Genomic DNA, 18,260 nt, shown 5'->3' with positions numbered 1-18,260 from the left:
GAAAGGCTGACCTGGCATAGCTTTCCTGACAGCTCCTTCCCACTGCTGCCAGTGCCGCAAGGATATCAGCAAAGAGCCATTTTGCAAACGTTCGAGCCCCGAGTCACTTTCTGAAATAGTTCCTCTCTTTTTAACCCACATTCTCATTCCCACCGCGTCTCCCAGCCATCTGGCCAAGGCCCCATCCAGCAAAGCTTATGCACCCAAACCTCTCCTCTTATTTCAGAGGGGGAAACTCGTGTGCTCCAAACAAGCAGGATCAGGCTCCCTGTGGCATACAAAATTAGTACCACCTTGTCTCATTGCAAAGATACCGGCAAGGTTAAATGACCACCCATTAGCACAAATTACAGTAAACTATTTGCAAGAGTAATAAGGTTAGCAGGATACGGTCTCATGAAAAGTTAAGGGGTTTCAAAAGTGTATACAGTGAGAAAGAGAATGAGGCATTTATTTAACATGTTGGAATACTGGCTGAGCCTGAAATCTTCCACTCTGTTTTTCTGATGTCAAAGAACTCTGCAGTTGCTATACAAGTTAATAAAAGCTTTTTTTGTTAAATCTTACCCACAGACCCAATGGATTTCATACCATGACCCCTAAAGACTCAGAAAACATTTCTGAGTGACCTGCATCAGTTTCTAAGAAATAAGTAACTTCTCATTTCACAATTAATAAAACACAGTGCATTTTAATGGGTATTTAGAAGATAATTTTTACATAAAATAATACATACATAAAATAATTATGGATCACGATCCATTTCTGGGGCAAAATGTTTTTTGGTTTGTTTTCTCTTGTTCTGCCGTGTAACTGCCAAATCATACAAACTTTGGTCTTTACTCAGGCAAAATTTCCACTGACTTTGCCTAAGGCTGTTTTGCCTCTGCAAGGACTACAGGACTTGGGCTGAACAAAACAGAGGAACTAACAGTATGTAAATCAGTGAGTGAGACCTCTAATCGAATCAGGATTAAAGGAATAGGAGAAAAAATGTTCTCTATTAGCCCGAGCAGTTTGCTTATGGATTTCCTGGGGAAAGCGACTCACACAAATATCTCAAAGAAGTAAGACTGAGATAAGCAAATGTTATAATCCAGATCTGGATTCTCCTCTGGGCCGAAAACAAAAGGAGTTTTGTCCCACTCTTTAGCAAATTGAAAAAAAAAAAAAAACCCACCACATAGGAAAGGGACAAGAGGTAGAAGGTGAAATGTATTACCTGGCAACAAAAATGGTTGAACCTTGAAAAAGGCAATTTAGAAAAAGAATCACCCCCATTTTTGCCTTCCAGAACAATTGATTGGTGTATCTACCCGCTGTATTACAAGTTGCACCAGAGCTCACTAACAGCAAAGCGGAGAGAGAGCAGCAGCAGCAGCACCAGTGGCAGCAGCAGCAGGAGAAGGACAGAGACCCCGGCGAACTGCCCAAGCACAGACCATCCTGCTGGTGCAGATGATGGGCACAGGAAGGCTTCGGCTTCCTAACTCACCCCAAGCTTACCAAATACACAGCACAATACTCGTTCTGAAAACCATTAATTATCTTTTTCCCCTTAATCTAAGTTTAAAAGGAGTCTGAAGACAGACAATACTACGTAATTAATTCACCAATTTATATCATGAAAAGATGCCTCCTTGCCTTAGTGAAAATGTAACCGTAACCCCGCACTGAACAGGGACTGCTGGGAAGGGAGCGGATGCCTGCAAACAGTGTGTCACAATGCAAAAGGTAATTATTTAGTGCTGTGGTTCCCTTTAATGATCTAACATTGAGCAATATTGTTTATTTTGAAGAGAGTTTGCACCTTTAATTACCAATTACATATACATCATTTTAGAGCCAAGAGAAAAGGACTGTGAAAAGGGTCCTTTAGAGGTGTGCGTTCTATTTCTAGGAAGAATTCCTATTAAGGAGGAACAGTGTGTCAAAATATTAAAAAAAAAACCCAAAACATAAAGAAAGGCACACACATGCACGCAGATACACACACGTGGGAGATGGGACAAAGAGCTGGAAAAGACAACATGAAAACAGGAACTGAACGAAGGGTCATAAGGAAAAAAGGTGGGAGAGGGAGAAAATGCTTGTTACTAGTTTCACCTAACTAGTTTCACCTTCCTGTAAAGCCTTCAGATTAAAGTCTGCCTCTTAAATTACAGAGGCTGAATTTTGGCATTTATGTATGTAACAAATAAAAAAAAAGCACCGATCTCAACTTTATTATCTTTTTGATGTGAGGATTTTTTTTTTTTTTTTGCCTGCTGTTTAATCTGTGCTTTTCAGAAAACGTAGCAAAACTGCTGTATTTGATAAGGGTCCTGACCAGGCATCTGTGGAAACATGAGGGAGTTTTGAACAGCTAACTGTTGCGAATTCTTTCTTTTCAGTTCTATACTTCATTTGAACATTAGTAAAATCCACATATGCCTGTACACTTACACTCGTTCACTCTCTCTTTCCAAGGACCCTGCAATGGCACTTTTTTTAAAATAACATCTGGTATCCCTTCATATTTTGGCATTCGTCACATTACCAAAAATCAGCTTTTCATTTTCCTGATACGCCGAGCCCTTGTGACCAGCAGTGATTTGGTCTCAAATTATCAGAAGATTTTTTACTTGACTCTGTTTCTGATTCGAGCTTAATAAATTGTCAAGCATGAGACCAGTCGTACACCCAAGAATGCAAAAGCTGTGTTACATCCACTTATTCAGGATGTGGAAAACAGACATAAAAGAATGAAAAACTAAATACCAAATAGATCTTCAAATGCATTTTATCCATGTCAATTTGCATTTTATTTTTTTTACTCAGAATAAAAAAAAAAAAAGAAAAGGCTTCCTATTGACAACTCAATTAAGCCATTAAAAACCTACATTCAAGTAACATTACAGGAGAGATTTAAAACCCACAAAGGAAAAGAGGAAAAAAGCTTGCAAGTCCAGCCCATAACGCATCAGGTCATGCCTGGTTAATACAACAGCCAAGATCTTAGGCTGTTTAAGGAGTCCTTTAATACCAATGGGGCAATTTAGGCCAGTCTCAATCTAAAGTTCTGACTCCACTTGTGTCTGTGGGTTTCAAATGAGTCGCTTCAAATTATTTGAATTTAACTCTGTGGTTTTATTGCTGTTTGTTGGTAGCTGGGTTTGAGGGGAGGAGGGTGTTTCCTCAGAAGTATTTATTTAAAATTAATTTATTTTTTTTAAGAAGGAGAAATCAAGCCACTCAAAAAAGGAGAATGGAAAACATTTCATCTCCCTTACGTGGGAAAAGGAAAAAAATGCAAACGAGCTATTTCCAGCCAGGACTCGTGCCCTGGTTCTTCCAGGTGTGTTAAGGTGTGCCCAGCATTTTCCCTGCACCCAGAGATTCCTCCGAAGAGAACTACCTTGGCATTGCCTGCCTAGGGAGCATAGCGAGTTCCAGACAGGCAATCTATGGGGACATGAGTGACACTGCTGTTATCCGATGGCTTCATGAAATTAATGCAACTGGACAATCTAAATCATTTGCTTTACTTTGAAAAGCATTACACTTGCTGGCTGGACTCTAAGCAGCATCTCCAAGCCAGCTGCCTACCACACCAAAATACAGTGGACAAACTCCTTAATTCCGTAAAGGCACTGTCACAAAACCACCAGCGCTCCTACCTCAGCGTGGTGACATCATGAAAGCATATGTGCCCCATGCAAACAACACTCATGCCCAGTATTAAAGCGAATGCACATGCTAACTACTTTCTGCCTGTCAGATGTCTCAAAATCATACCCATTAATAGTGAAAAAGACTGTGTTACTAAAAATCATTTCCAAGGCCTTGAAGGACAGAACCATGAATGCTTGTTTACAGAATTTGGGTGAGGCTGGGGTCCAGGCAGCAGCAATTTACTTTCTTGACTTTTTATTGCACTGCAGAACCAAGGTAAGAGGGATCTAAAAGTTGCCAACCTATTCTCTTCCTTCTGTTTCTATCCTGCAGTATCAAAAGGAGGCAGAGAAAGGGGGAAGAGGGATCAGTTTGGTGCCAGGCCAAAGCACTGCCTGTAAAACCTCCCCTCCACAGCTGGTTGCTGCACAAATTGATAATGGGGTGGTTAAGGCGAGCGCTGCGAGTGCCCTCACCGCAGAGGTGCTGCTGGGTGCCCTGCCCACTCTGGCACTCCACCACAGCCACCACCCACCCTTGTGACCACCTGGGGGGGGCGAAGCATGGGCTACCCCAGGGGCCACCCGTCTCTGAGATGAGCTAGGGTTGCCCAGGGTCCTCCATGGGGGCACAGCTCCTAGCACCCAGGCACGGGAAGCCGCACAGAAGCATGCCGCAGGGCGCCAAGCTCGCCATGCTCCACACACGGTCACTGCCGTCGAGAAGGCAGATCCAGAAAGAGCTCAGCCTAGTTGGGGAGCAAGCACAAAGAACTGACTCTCTCTTCAGGGTGTTGGCCCAAAGCAGGCCTGAAAATGATGTCCCTTCAATCAACACCCACATGTCACATTTACTGTAACATCAACATGCTTAACGGAAATAGCTCAGATCACACGCTCTCTAGCTGGGTTATCGCCGAGATCGGTGTCAGGATCCTTGCTGCACAAAGACTAACGCTGCTCAAAGCAGGCAGTGCGGCTCCTCACCGTCGAAGTTTATCAATAACCTGTTTCCAGCGCCTCTCCGCAGCTCCCTGCAGCTGCAAGGTGCAGAGTTGAGCTTATGCCTACATATTGCATCAGCATCACAGTCGGCGGTACCAGGCACCGCTTATCTGCCATCAATTTTTAATTTTTTTGAGGACTGAAAAACAATTGTTCAGAGTGGTTTCTGTTTTTTTTTTTTACATAAATGTGCAAGGCTGAGTTGGCCCAAAGAGGCAACTTGACGGTGAAGCCCCAGAAACAGAGAGGCTGGGGCAGCTCTGCCTCACTTTCCGAGCGACTCTCAGGCATGTGCGAAGGGCACAAAGGCGGCCGGAGCAGCGGCGAACGCCGTGCGTGGCCCCGGTGCGGCTGCCGAGCCGCCGCCGTCCGGTCAGCCGCTGCCTGGCCAGCCGCCGTCCGGTCAGCCGCCGCTGCCCGCCAGCCCACCATCCCGGCGTGCCGGACGGCAGCACGGCGCAACGGGCAGTGGTGGTGGCTGGGGCGGGCTGGGCGCCGACACCTGCCCGCAGCGGGCGGGATGGAGCCCACTGCCCCGGCACAGCCCACCGAGCTGCCCCCGCTGGGTACCGACAGCGAGGGGACCAGGACGGAGCGGATCAGGACCCAGCGGTGCAGGGAGGGTGGGGGGAAAGCACCAGTTTCACTCCAACGCCTTAGCAGTTGCGAGTTAGAGGACTCTTCTGCAACGCGGGTTTGTCAGACACCTTCTGCAGAAGTAGCTCGAATCTCTCGGCAAGCAGTTTAACCCTCTGTACACACCTGAGAGGGAGCCAGCCCAAGCACCGCCACAAAGAGCCGGGCATCGCGTCAGGGTTTAGGGAAAAGAGGAAGGAAAACGACACAATAACCACACTGGATCCAAACAGAACAAAAGCCAAGAATATCCAAGGATCCCCACGAATCTCCAACACTTGTCAGATGTTATTTCATCAGAAACTATGTACAGTGTTAAAGAAGGGAGTGGCGTGTATCCTCTTAAGCAAACTATATGTTCATAAAAAAATATTTACTGCTTTTAAGAGCAGAAATGCATAGGCTCCTCTATAGACTGCAGAAGCTGTAAATCTCCACAGATAAAATGGGATGTGATGATGTGATATAAAAGCATTCTTTGTTCCCCGGTGAATACATTTGTTTTATTTAAAACTAAACAACAACCAAGGAGAGAAAGGAGCGCTCAGTGCCACAAAAGGAGAAACAGCAGTATTTGGGTACAGGCTTTTAGCTGCTGTAGAAAAGGATATTGGAAGCACAGACTCTTACCCAAGGATTTAAAAGACAGGATCAAAAATAAGTAATTAGTTTTGCACATGTATTAAACACACAACAGCTCTGTTCTGTTCTTAAATATCAGGCTCAAAAGAGACTGGGTTTCTCACTTGTGTATGGCACACTGTTGCTCATACACAATCTTCTTAAGCCTTTTTTTTACTTTCATTGAAGCATATTCATTATAACATTCAGCGAATTTATGGCTTCTTCCAGTGGCTTAGTAAAAGGGGTCATAAAAAAGTTAAGTAAACCAGTGTGTTTTTTTCCTTTCCCTTAACTTTGGATTCCTTTTTTATACTGTGCTGTCTAGTGCTTAGTCTTTGGAAAGTACCTTGGGCATATCCAGCACACATACAAATTATCATCTGCTCCAGGAAAAAAAAAAAAAAAAATTCTTGCACTGAGGCAACTATACAAAAGACTTGCATATGTCAAAAATACAGCACTAAGTCCCTGTGAATGCTGCACCATTAATCAAATCCCCGATCTGGTGTCACTTTTGCCAGTAAAATGATGATATTCTTCTAACCCCCTTCTACTGGCGCGTGCCTGCAACGCATGAAGTGTATCCCTCTGCCTTAATTTGTTTTCAAATAGCCTGCTTTAGGCATTTTTTATATATCCTTTGGAAAAAAAAAAAAAAAAAAAAAAAAAAAGCAGCTGCTACTTAAAGCTCCAGCAAGGGTCTACAGTACCGAGCAAGCAACAGCTTTTCGGGAGGGAGGGCAGACAGCAAGCAAATGTAACTGATGTTCAGGAGCTGAACACACAACTGCCTCTGAGGCTGCAACCGTGGGTGCCGAGGAACGGTGTGCAGCCTGCCCAGATACATTTTAAGAAAGTAAATAAACACAAAAGAGGAAGGTGCTGTAGTAAGAGCATCTGAATGAATCATGCATTTATCAATGCACACAGTTATTGTTGCCTTTTCCCTCCCTCATTAAAAAGATACATATATATAAATCTGTCTACAGCCAATGCTGATGCTTCACCAAGCGCTTTCACAGTATCGCTAACTTTAAAGCAAGTCATAACCCCCAGCCCCAGTTTATTTTTCTGCATGCTTTCTCTGAGGCTACCGAGGGGAGACCAAATTCAACCGCCCAACTGCAACGCAATCCTGGAGAAATCAAACTGCAACCAAAAAGGAAATACTCCAGTAAGGAGGCAGAGAGCTATTTTGGGGCAGCAGGTCTCCATAGGGAGATTTTTCCACTGGGCTTCGACCTAGGGGAGTGGGACGGGTGTGAGGCAGAGGGGGAGCGGGAGGAAGGGGAGCGTGAGTGTGTGTGCGCTGGGTGGGCAGAGACGACGGGGAGGAGGAGAGGGGGATCGTTGTTTCTCTTGGTAAAAGTTAACAGTCGTGGAATGGAAGGAAAGCCACAGCTGGCAAAGTCTGAGGTTTCAGGAGGGAAGAAGGGAAGGTTTTCCCCATGGCTGGGGAACATTAGCATCAGCAGCGGCCTGGGCACTGTGCTCTTCAGCTTACCGGTCTGTCAAACGAGCTGGCTGCTGTCTATATGCTTCCAACTAGCTCAATTCAAACATTAAATGAAGTAGAGAAATCATCAGATAAATTGCTGGCCCTCTCTACCCAAGAGTGAAGGGTTTTTGTACAGCTGATGACAGCCCTGATCTTTTGTCTGACCTAATTTACTTCTCTTTCAGGTTAGAATAAAGCGTGCTTTCCTGTCATGGGATAACCTCCATCCACATATTGCACCCTAAAAATAAGAAGACGTTTGTGCTATGTTAACAATACCATAACCTGATGAATTTCTCAGCTTGGGTGAAATAAACGTCCACAGATCAAATCTTCCCGTGTGTATGCCATGAAATTATATGTTCGGGCAAGAAAGCGTCCCACTAAAGTCCGACCACGACACGCAAGCTGGCTACAGCAAAGAACAGCACAAGCCCAGAGGAGCAGCCTGTGAGCTCAGCAGCAACTTCTACATGACAGATATGATTTTGTGTTTATTTCTCTAAAAAAAAAAAAAAAAAAAAAAAAAAAAAGTTTCTTTTCATTTGGAGAAACTGCAGATTTTTTGCTATAAGGACCTGAGGATCAAAGTATGGTAAACTATCTCGTATCAAATCCTCTCGGCAGGGGTACATGTCACTTTCTGACATATAATTAATGCCAAATTATGTACATGTATGTCTGCTTTATTGCTGTACACACCTTCTCCTAGAACTCTAGCTTCCTCTCTCCGTGTTTTTACATCCCCTGGAACAAACAAACGGATCTCCGTGGGTTTTTTTTCCCCCCACGCGCAGAGATTTGATCATGTACAGGTATCGTTACCCAGATCGCTATCTGACAACAATTCGAGAATTTAAACGTTTTACATTGACAACAAAAGGCACTGTTACAAACTAACGTTAATTAGAAACTCCTGTCCTCCCGAGTCAATTAAACAGCCGCGATTCAGCTAAAAATAGTTGTGTGTCTCGCTCTCACCCCTTCTCCACTAGGGCAACAGAGACCCTCGCACGGAAATCGATACCACAACGTTACACCGACAAGGCTCCGCAGCAACGCCAACCGCCCGAGCGGCGACGGCGGCGGCGGCGGGGCCGGGGCAGCGCACCCCGCGCAGCAGCGCCGGCGGGGCCGCAGCCAGCCCCGCCATCAGACGGGCTACGAGCTCCCCCTAGTCGTCAGTACCCGGCACTTGCAGCCGGGGGCAGCAGTCAGGCTTCCGAGGCAAGGAAAAAAAGCCAACGAAGTTTATTTTGGAAAGTCTTTTCCATCAACAAACAGCACGGAGCGCAAAGCGATCCAGGTAGGAAATGTGGAAGAGAAGCGAACATCTTGTGCGAGGCGTTTGTTAAGCGAAGAGGTTTGCTAGCAGCAAGCTCAGCTCCGGGAAAAGCCGCTGAAGAGGTGTCAACTGAAGTCGGTAACTGATTATCAATAATTTGTACTACTTCTATACGAGCGCATGCTCCTCTAAGTCGTAATTATTATCAAATATGACACAAGACAACCCTTTGTTCGGCAGAGAAACACACGTTTTGCACAAGACAAGGGCTCCAACCATTCCTATTAAGGCAGCCAGGTTGTAAAATCTTGAAGACTTTTATTTCTCAGTATTTAAATAAGCCTGACAAAATATGCTCTGCATCTGCCGACCAGCAAAAACATGCAGAATGATTTCTCACCCGGTATACACCTATTTAAACCACTGAGCACATCAACCGAAAAGGACGGAGCAACCTAGATGCACAATCTAGTTCCTCTGCACTAGTTTTTAAAAAAATACTGTAAAAGACCAGAAACTAAGAAAATGTGCCAGTATTTTTTTTACCTTGTAAGTCCAATACAAATATATTCAAATGAAAGGCAACCTAGAAGTCGACAGCACACAGCCTTTTTTTTTTTTTTTTTTTTTTCCTGTCCTATTTAAGGCCAGCACGTTAAGCTTTTCTGTGCACAACTATGCGGGTATTATGAAAAAGTCAGCCATCTCCAAAATAATAATAATTTCCTCTCTAATTCTTCAGTCACAGCTTACATCTTCTTTGCACTAGAGTTGATTACATTGCTGTGGGTTTTTTCGTTAGGAAAAGTACATTAATTGCACTAAATCTAAATGCATTTTAAGAGAAGCTCCTTGAAGCAATTTGCAAAACTTTGACATGCAAAAAATCGTAGGGGTTTTTTATTACTATTTTTAATGACTACATACAAATGCAAAGCGGTAAAGGAAATTATTACTCTTCCTAGGGAACCTGTTGACCGGGTACTGAAGACCCTCCTTGGAAAACCTGGTTCTCTACCTGGAATTGTATGATTTTACAGTGTCTTCCCCTCCCAATCTTTGCTGCTGCTCTACAGAAATGTTCTTGTTTTGCCGCCTTCTGCAAAATGCTACCAGCGAGCTTTTCACATGCTCTTGCCTTTCACATTTCCTTCAAATGCAAAACACAGGGCTAGTTTGAAAACAGATTTCTCGAGCTAAAAAAAAAAACAAAAAAACAAAAAAAAAAACCAAACACCAACAACTTAAACTGGAAAATCAGCAATTTGAATCAAAATAACGTTTCTTTGCACAGAGCTGCTCAGCAGTTCAGCCTCCTCTTCTCTACATAATCACTTTTGCTTTGTCCACCCATTTAAGTGAGCCCGGCTGCCAAGTTTGTTCTGTCCACCACCACTGAAGCCAGGTCCAGAGCTGCTCTTTTCTCTACATGTGTTTCCCTTCTTTTTGTCCCGCACACGCATCGGTTACCAGCCTGCCTGGATGAGCCTGGCAAGGACAAACAGGCCACTCCGTTTTGCAGTCTTAAAGACCACTGTGCTAATGAGACGCTGCAACTCTGGAGCACAGATACGTTGCAGCCTCTTTGCTTTTTGTGTTTGTTTGTTTGTCTTACACTCGGGATCTAAACGTTTCTCTGAACACCAAGAGCATGAAACCAAATAAACTCCAGCTGAGCAGTGTCAGAAACCCCTTCTCTCTCTCTCCATCTCTCTCCCAATCTCTCTTTCCTTGCCTGGCACAGACCTCCAATCCATCCTGAAAGGCAACTCTCCTGACAGATGCCAAAAAGGGAGAGAGAGGAGGGGAAAAAAGCCCAAGCTAAACATTACATAAATGCAAGATTTCTGCAAACAGTATCAATTCATCCCGGCTTTGGGGGCTTGGCTTAGGGTTGGTTTTATTTTGTTCTAAGTGTTTTAGTTTCTCATTCCGTTGCCCGCTACTTTCCGAACTCCCCCTCACAGAGGACAGTCTCCCTGCCTGCTTTTCCCCCACGAATGACACCTTGCCTAGGAGTGCGGGGATTGCGAACCCTCCCTCCTGCAAGCCTGCAGCTGAGGCTCAGCGCCTGTGCGCTGCAATGTCTGAGCTTCCTGCTCCCCCCAGCCCCAACCCCAGTCCCAGCCCCCCCCCCCCCCGGCTTCCACCCCCTCCTCCCCTCGATACCTTCATTTTTTCCTGCCACTGTTCAGTACGCAGCTTGATTTCTCCGCCAGCTTCTTCAGGATGGAGAGATAGATAAATACAAGAGGGGAGGGAGGGAAGCTGCGTACCGCTCTGCTCTCCATTCCTCCCCAGCCTCCCCGCTAAACCCATTGTACAAGCAGCTCCTCGGCACCTTTTAATGCTCTCCTGCCTCATTATTTACTTTCAAGTAAGGCGATCAGAAAAGGAGATCAAATTGGAAGAACAAACCTACCTGGCGCTCTTCTCCACCCCACCTCCCCCCCCCCCCCCCCCAACAGCAACAGCAGCGAGAAAATAAATGTTTCACCCCTTTAAACAAATTCAGACGTGCGCAACAAACCAGATTTTCCGCACACCCCTTTTCAACACCCCACATCTTCTCGCAAGTGAGACAGAAAAGAAGTGGGAGAAATTGTACAGGGCGATTTAGATAGTTGTTGATGCTTTTTCTTAAAAAAATAAAGGGGGGGGGGGGGGGGGGATTAAGAGGCATCAACAGAAAGGGAAACACATTTTCCAAACCGAAAGGTTAAAAACAAAAATGCAATTAACGAAGGGGAGGGAGTTGAGGAGGGGGGGAATCCACCTTTTATGGTGATGCAAAACTGGCTCCAAAATAACAGTGAATTAAAAACAAACCCCCCAGAAAGAGCTGAATACCAGATGCATCTTCATTTGTGCTCCATCAGCTGATGGGCTGGGGGGGGGGGGGGCGGAGGGGGGAGGAACGGGTTAAAAAATAAAGGCGCACACCAAAAAAAAAAAAAAAAAAAAAAAAAAAAAAAAAAAAAGAGCGAAAGAAATTGAAATTTCGAGACCCAAACCGTCCCCCCACAATCCTCCGCTACGAAAAGAAAAAAATCTCACAGTAGGTGGAAGAATTATATACACATCTATATCTCGATTCCCAAGGAAATCTTACAAATAGAAATTTATCACCGGTAACAAAGAAAGAGAGGAGCTCGCAAGCACCAAATGCTCCTGGCAGATGGCTCCTATTCTTGGCTTTCAGGGGAGGGGAGAGAAGCTGGGGGAATATTTTATTTATTTATTTAAATTCTTTAAAATCTCAACATAAATATTCGGATCCGCCGCCGCTCAGGCTCAGCCCCAGGCTGGCTCCGTCCGCGCCGCCGCCCCCCGCAGCACAGCAACTTGAGGACTCGTGGGGGGCGGGGGGGGGGGGGTCCGGCCGGCCTTCTCGGCGGGGTGCGGGGCCCCATCCCGGCCTCCGCCCCCCCCCTCACAACCTCGCCACGGCGCGCCGAGCATTTCTACCAGCCAGCCCAAACGGGTCCGATGCTACAGAAGGAAAATGGGGACCTCCCCTGACCCCCCACCGTGCCCCGGTGGCGGCGGAGCAGCGGGGAGCGCTGGGGACCCCGCGCCCCCGGAGGCGCCCCCCGCTCAACCGCCCCCCTCCGCGGCACAAGCCCCGCGGGGACGGGAGCGGCGGAGCGGGACGCCCGGCGCGGGGACCTGCCCCCCACTCTGCCTGCAGGCGCTCGCCCCTCTCCCGGGGCTTTAGGGGTGGGAAGGGGGAGGAGGGGGGATGCGGGGGGGGGGCACCTCCTTCCCTCCCCCCGCTTTATCTTTCCCTTCCTTTTTTGGGGGGGTGGGGGGGTGGGGGGGGGCGGGGGGTATGTGTGTGTTTTCATTTCACAATGGGAGCTTCGGCAAAGTGCAGTCTCCGCTCCAGCCCGGCACCCGAGCTGGTCCCGCTGACCGGTCCGCATTTCGTGCCCTCCAGCTTCGTCCTCCGCCTCGTCTCTCCCCGCGCCTCCCACCACCGACAGACACCCCCGCCCGCCCCCGGCCCCTCTGCAGCCCCTGGCCTGCCTCTAGCCCCAACCGAGCAGATCCCGGCTTCCCCCGCCGCTTTGGAGGAGAATTCTCTCCCCCCGCCGGCGATGCACCTGGGGCGGGCAGGGCGCAGCCTGCCCATCTGCCTGCCCCGCGTCCCCGCGCCGGGGGGCTCGGCGCCCGCCGCTGCCAGCCCGTCGCTGCCCCGTCCGGCCCACCGCCTCCATGTGCTTCCCGTTAAGCCCCCCGCCACCACCGTCCGCTCCGCTTCTCCCCCCCTCGCTGCCCACCTTGATCCGCCCCCCCCCACCCCCCCTCTTGGCCCGGCTGTCACGCCGAGGCGAGGAGCTCGGCCAACTTTTCCCACTGCTCCGCGCTGCCCCCGGAGCAAGGAACGAGGAGCGGGGCCGAGGGCGAGTGGCGGAGCCCCGGCGGGGTGGCCCGGCCCGGCCCGGCCAGGAGCGGCGCGCCCCGCTCCGCCGCCCCCCGCACCCGCTCCCCGGGGAAGCCCCGCGCCGCCCCGCGCCGCGCTCTCCCCGCCGCCAGCGCCTTCCCCGCTCCACGCCGCCTGCCTGCCCGCCTCACCTCCGCACCGCTGCAAAAACGCACAGCAAACTTCGGGCTTCTCCCCCCCTCCACCCCCAGCCCATCCCCCCTAGCCACACACCCCCCTCCCCTCTTTAATTCCCTTCTCCTCTCTCTCTCTCTCTGAAGTCATTTACCAGCTTTGGTTGCTCCTGGAGTCTCCCCCCCCCCCCCCCCCCCCCAACCGCTTCCTCCCCTTCCCTAATTTTGCTCCTCGATTTCAGCTCGGTCTGGTTCCAAGTTCAAACTTACGTGTGATAATCTCTCTTTGTGACAAGTGCTGCGGGTTTCCCTGCTTGCGACGGGACATTGCCCTGGCATTTACACTGGCATCGCCTGGAGAGCTGCACTGGTTTAGGGGGATGTGTTGGGGGGGCGATCCTCCTCTTTTTTTTTTTTTTCCTCTTTCTTCTTCTTCTTCTTTATCGAGTTCTTCTTCTTTCAAAAAAAAAAAAAAAAAGAATTAAAAAGGAAAAGAAAAAGCCTCCTTTTTGTTGCTGCTGTGCTGCACTGGATGGGATCCCCTCTCAATTAAAAATCATCATCATCAGGAAAAGCTCTTTCTCGCTCTTTTTTTTCTCTCTCTTTCATACACTCTGTCTTTTCTCCACTGCTTCTGCCACTTGGACTTCCAGATCTCTTCTTGAACTTAGGAGGATATGCACCGCCAGTGACACTTTTCTCTTTCCCTCTTTCCAGAGTGCTTGGCAAATTGGCAAGTGCGCTTTTCCACCAGGAGAGTAAAAAAGAAAAAAAAAAATTAAAAAATTTTTAAAAGCAAAAAAAAGCAGGAATATCAAAAAAAAAAAAGTACTAGAATTGGGATTACCCCCACACACAAAAATTGCCAAAAAAAAATGTTTCTCAGAGATTGACCCTTGCTGGGTAGATATATAGAATTTTTTTTGAAAAGGGGTAGCCAAAACTGTGTCTCCTCTTTCCCAGTTCAAGTGGCACTGCTTTGCCCTGGTGCTTTTGGATTGCCAGTGCTCCTGCACCACTTTGCACTCTTCCCCCCTCGCCTGGCACTGGGACTGGAAGGAAGGAAGCCCCCAGTGCAGCTGGGCTGGTGCTGGCTATTACTATTATATATTGCAATGTGAAGATGGCGGAGTCCTGGTTCTCTGGGAGCGCTCTGTCTCTCTATGGCTGGGGCTGCCTCTGTACAATGGGATAAAATTCAAGTTCAAGTGCGGACGTGACGTTTAATCTGCACTAGAGACAAAAAGACCCAGAGAGTAGGAGCACTGGGGGCGACTAGCGGTGGCTTTTTAACATTGTACCCTGCAAGAGAACAAGAAACGCCACTCGCACACACCGCACACCCCGCGCAGACACACACACACACACGCACACACACGCTCACACACACAAACTGAAGCACATGCAGGGCTCGGGAGCCGCTCCGGGCTTTGTGCAGCGCTGCTTGCGCGGGTCCGCGGGTGCCGGCAGCGAAGGAAAGCCGGGGTGCTGGTGGTGGGGGTGGAGGGGGCGGAGGGGGGGGGAGGAATAAATCCGCATCCTCCCGCACGGCCAAACTTCCCCGAGCCCGGCGCCGGCCACAGCGGGGGCGGCTACCGGGGGCCGCGCTGCGCCGCGCCGGGCTCCGCGGCCGGCGGGCTCGGGAGGCTGCGGCGCGCTGCCCGCCGGTGCCGCCGCCTCGCCGTTACTCATTGCGGCGGCCGGTCTCCGCCGTCCGGGCTCGGCGCTGGGCCGTGCTCCCCGCCGTCCGTGCCGGGGAGCGGCGGCTCCCGAGGGGGCTCGGGCTGCTCTTCCCTCCAGGCGCCGCCGCAGCTCCTCGGCGGCGTGCACGTTCCCCCTGCATTTCTTTCGAACAGTTTTACAACAACACAAATATCTGTGTGGGTTGGGGAGAGGATTTTTTTTTTCTCCCTCCCTCCTCTCTCCCTACCCGAAGTGTGATGGTAGCGGGACACGCGCGCACACCCGATCCGCACACGCACACACGCTCAGACCTTCTTCTCCCACCCCCCTACCCCCCTTCCCTTAAAATCCTGGTAGAGAGGATTTTTCCTTGAAGGAATTAAGTCTCAGACGCGAATCGAGAGACGCCGAGTTCCCAGGGACCGCATCTCAGTGCACTTGTCCTACTGTTTCACACGCAGGTAAATGCCCACAACTGCGTGCGCTTCTAACTTGGGAGATTCTTAGAAACCAACTTTTTCTGCTCTCCCAGCCCATCTCCCACGATTATTTTCATTCTTTCTATCCCCCCCCCCCCTCCTCGCCGACAAGGAAATTGTTCGGTGCAAACAGCTTTTCAGCACCGGGTCTGGACAGGGAGAGGGGAATGGGGGGGGGGGGGGGGGTGGGGGGGTGTGTGCTGGGGAAGGCAGATGGAGCAGAAAGCCAAGAAACCCAGCCTCCACCCGGAGCACGCTCTGCAGTCGTGTCATTTACTTTCCAAGTTAAATGAATATTGTTTGGTATTAAATCGCTTGAGAGCCTTGGGGGGGACCAGAATTCATCTCGGTGCCCTTAATCAGCTTTGAGTAGAATTTGGCTAAACAGCATCGCTCTCGCCTCCTCCAGCAAATCTGCCTCTTCTTCCCCACACCCGCCCGCCCGCTCACAGCTCGCATTTCGGCGCTGCCAGCCCCCGGCCCCCCCGGAGCCCGGCCCGACGGCACGCCGGGGGCAGCTGGGCTCCCACCCCCCAGCCCCCAGGCCGGGCGGTGGGCGCCGGGCCAGCCTTGCAGTGCCCTCCTCTGCCCCGGCTCAGCCTTCCGCCTCTATTAACGCACGGCAAACACGTAACAGACATTTAACGGCGCTTGAGCTGTTTAGATTCTTCGCCGTGTGTGTTTGGGTTTGTTTTGCAGGGGTCTGCAAAGAAAAACGAGCGTGGTGATGGCAGGGACTCCGCGCCGCCGGGCCGGGGAGGGAGGGGCGGGCGCCGCGGCCGCCGGGGCTGACCCCGGGGCCGGCCCTGCGCTGCAGCGACGTCCGAGGCTCTGGGGGTCGGGGTGCGGCACCCTCGCGGGGTGGCGGAGGGGAGGGACTCCCCTCCGCTGGCCTCCGTACCCGCGGGGAAGGGGGCCCGGGCGGGTCAGCGTGGAAGGAGGGGGGCTGCCCTCGCTCCTCACCCCGCTGTGATCCCTCCTCTCCTGCCGGCTGGCCAGGCCGGGCGGCTTTGGGAGGCTGTGTCCTGCCCTGCAAAGCGCGGCCCGTCCCCGGGGCCGCTCCGCGGGGCTGCGGCCGCCGTCCCGGGGGGGGCTGCGGGGGTGTCACTTTCCACCCTCAGGGGTGCAAAGTCCGGCTCGCTGCGGCCTCGGCCGTTCCTCAGCGAGCTGCAGGAAGCTGCACCCTTTCGGAGCGCAGCTTATCGGGAAGTTACTGGGCATCATCTGTTGATTAACCAGTGTCTTCCAGTGGGCGCTGAGCGCAGGAGATAAGGGCCGGCAATGATTGACCAGGCGGGCGCCCCGGCTCCCTGGGGCGGCGGGGCCGCCGGAGCCCCCTCCCGCCCGCACCGCATCGCCGACCGCGGGCAGGGCTGCGGGGGGTGAGCCCCCGCCCTGCCTCCTCCTCCTCCTCCGAAAATACATCCCAATAGGGAAAAAAAAAAAAAAAAAAAAAAAAAATCCAAAGTGATTTCTCAGTCTCCTCTTTCCTCCCCTGTCTGGCACTTGTGATCATTAGCACTGAAAGCTGTTAATGCCTTGTCTCACAGCTCCCCCTTTAGTCTCTCCGCTCTCCCTGTCTCGCGTTCAAAGCCAGATCAATAGCGGGCTCTTTCTAACCTTGACCTATCCCTCGACCCGCCTCCATCTCCAGCTGGCCCCGCGCTTGCTTCTCTCCGCCGGCCCCCCCGCCCCGCAGCCGGTGGCGGCAGCCCCGCAAGAGGGGCCGGGGTCGCCGGGGGCTGCCCCGGCCGGTGGCAGCGGCCCCCGGCATCGCCCCGCTTTGTCCCGGGCTGCGCGGCCGCAGCCGGGAACGGGGCCTGTGCCCCCCACCCCGCTCCGCCGTCCTGGGGGCTGCGGCGCAGCGCCGGCCTCCCGCCATCCTCCTGCAGTCCTCCCCGCAGCAACCACGGCAAGAAAGCCCCCCAAAACACCACCACCACCAAAGATCCCCAAAAGAAAAGGAAAAAACAGACAAGGCAGGAGCGTAACCTGCAAGAAGAGAACGAGCTTTTCACCAGCTTTGAAGGTGCTATACTCCGTTGTTTTCAATTAGAGGGAAAAAAGCACTCTCTTGCATAAAATAACTTGTATTAAGGTAGTAATATTTTCTGTCTTCATAATATACCAGGGTTTGGGGGAGTTCTCACCTAGAAACTCTGCCCTTATCATAGGGGAAAACAAGTTAATATGGTGTTAAATATTCCATTTTATCCTATATACAACAAGGCATGCTGAGTCAAGAACTCTCTGCACACACATGTTCAGCTTCTGGGTTTCTCTTACTTTTTTTTTTTTTTTTTTTTTTTTTTTTTAAATCATATAATGTCTTTAGCTAGAATTTGGCTTGGATATAGATACATAAATAACAGTGGCTTCAGTGTAAAGAGGAAGTCCCAATATCCTCATAGAGGATAAGCTTGATGTGCCACTTGGACACATTTTGAATGCATTTCCACTTTCTCCCCATTTGCTCAAATAACTTTTCAGTGGAAGACAAATTGGAGCTGCAGATTCTCTGTGATGTGATTTTAGTTTCTTCCTGGTCTTTACTGAGAAAGCTTATGCTAAGTTAGAAGTAAATTGTTTTTGATACGGATCTGGGAGTTGGGGGGAGGGGGGGAGAAGAGAGGGAAGGAAGGAAGGAAGGAGGTTTGAGACAATCTTGACATAAATGAGGCTGCTGTCCTCATTCTCTTTGAATCTTTATATGTTGCTGCTTGAGAAGAAAAAAAAAAATAAACACAGGGCGTTGATCTGATCGGCTTAGCCGCTCCACCTTGTGAAAAGACACAGAAACACAGGATCTAACCAGATCATATTTACATACATATTAA

The 18,260-nt window shown here is 50.1% G+C and overlaps 1 protein-coding gene across 4 annotated transcripts in view; it reads right to left on the bottom strand.

The window, feature by feature from the left end:
• The window catches only part of BCL11B (BCL11 transcription factor B), a 91,694-nt gene extending 78,105 nt beyond the window's left edge, over positions 1-13,589 (bottom strand). For all 4 annotated transcript variants that reach the window (XM_086462269.1, XM_086462271.1, XM_086462270.1 and 1 more), the window contains exon 1: positions 13,532-13,589. In XM_086462269.1, coding sequence (XP_086318395.1) covers positions 13,532-13,589 — 58 coding nt within the window. The remainder of the gene's footprint in view (positions 1-13,531) is intronic.
• Between the last annotated feature and the right edge of the window lie 4,671 nt (positions 13,590-18,260).

The sequence above is a fragment of the Leptosomus discolor genome, chromosome 3 (assembly GCF_034619465.1).
Source record: "Leptosomus discolor isolate bLepDis1 chromosome 3, bLepDis1.hap2, whole genome shotgun sequence".
In the NCBI taxonomy this organism is placed as follows: Eukaryota; Metazoa; Chordata; class Aves; order Leptosomiformes; family Leptosomidae; genus Leptosomus; species Leptosomus discolor.
The sequence above is the reverse complement of the archived record's forward strand: the minus strand, read 5'-3'. Positions and strand labels throughout refer to the sequence as shown.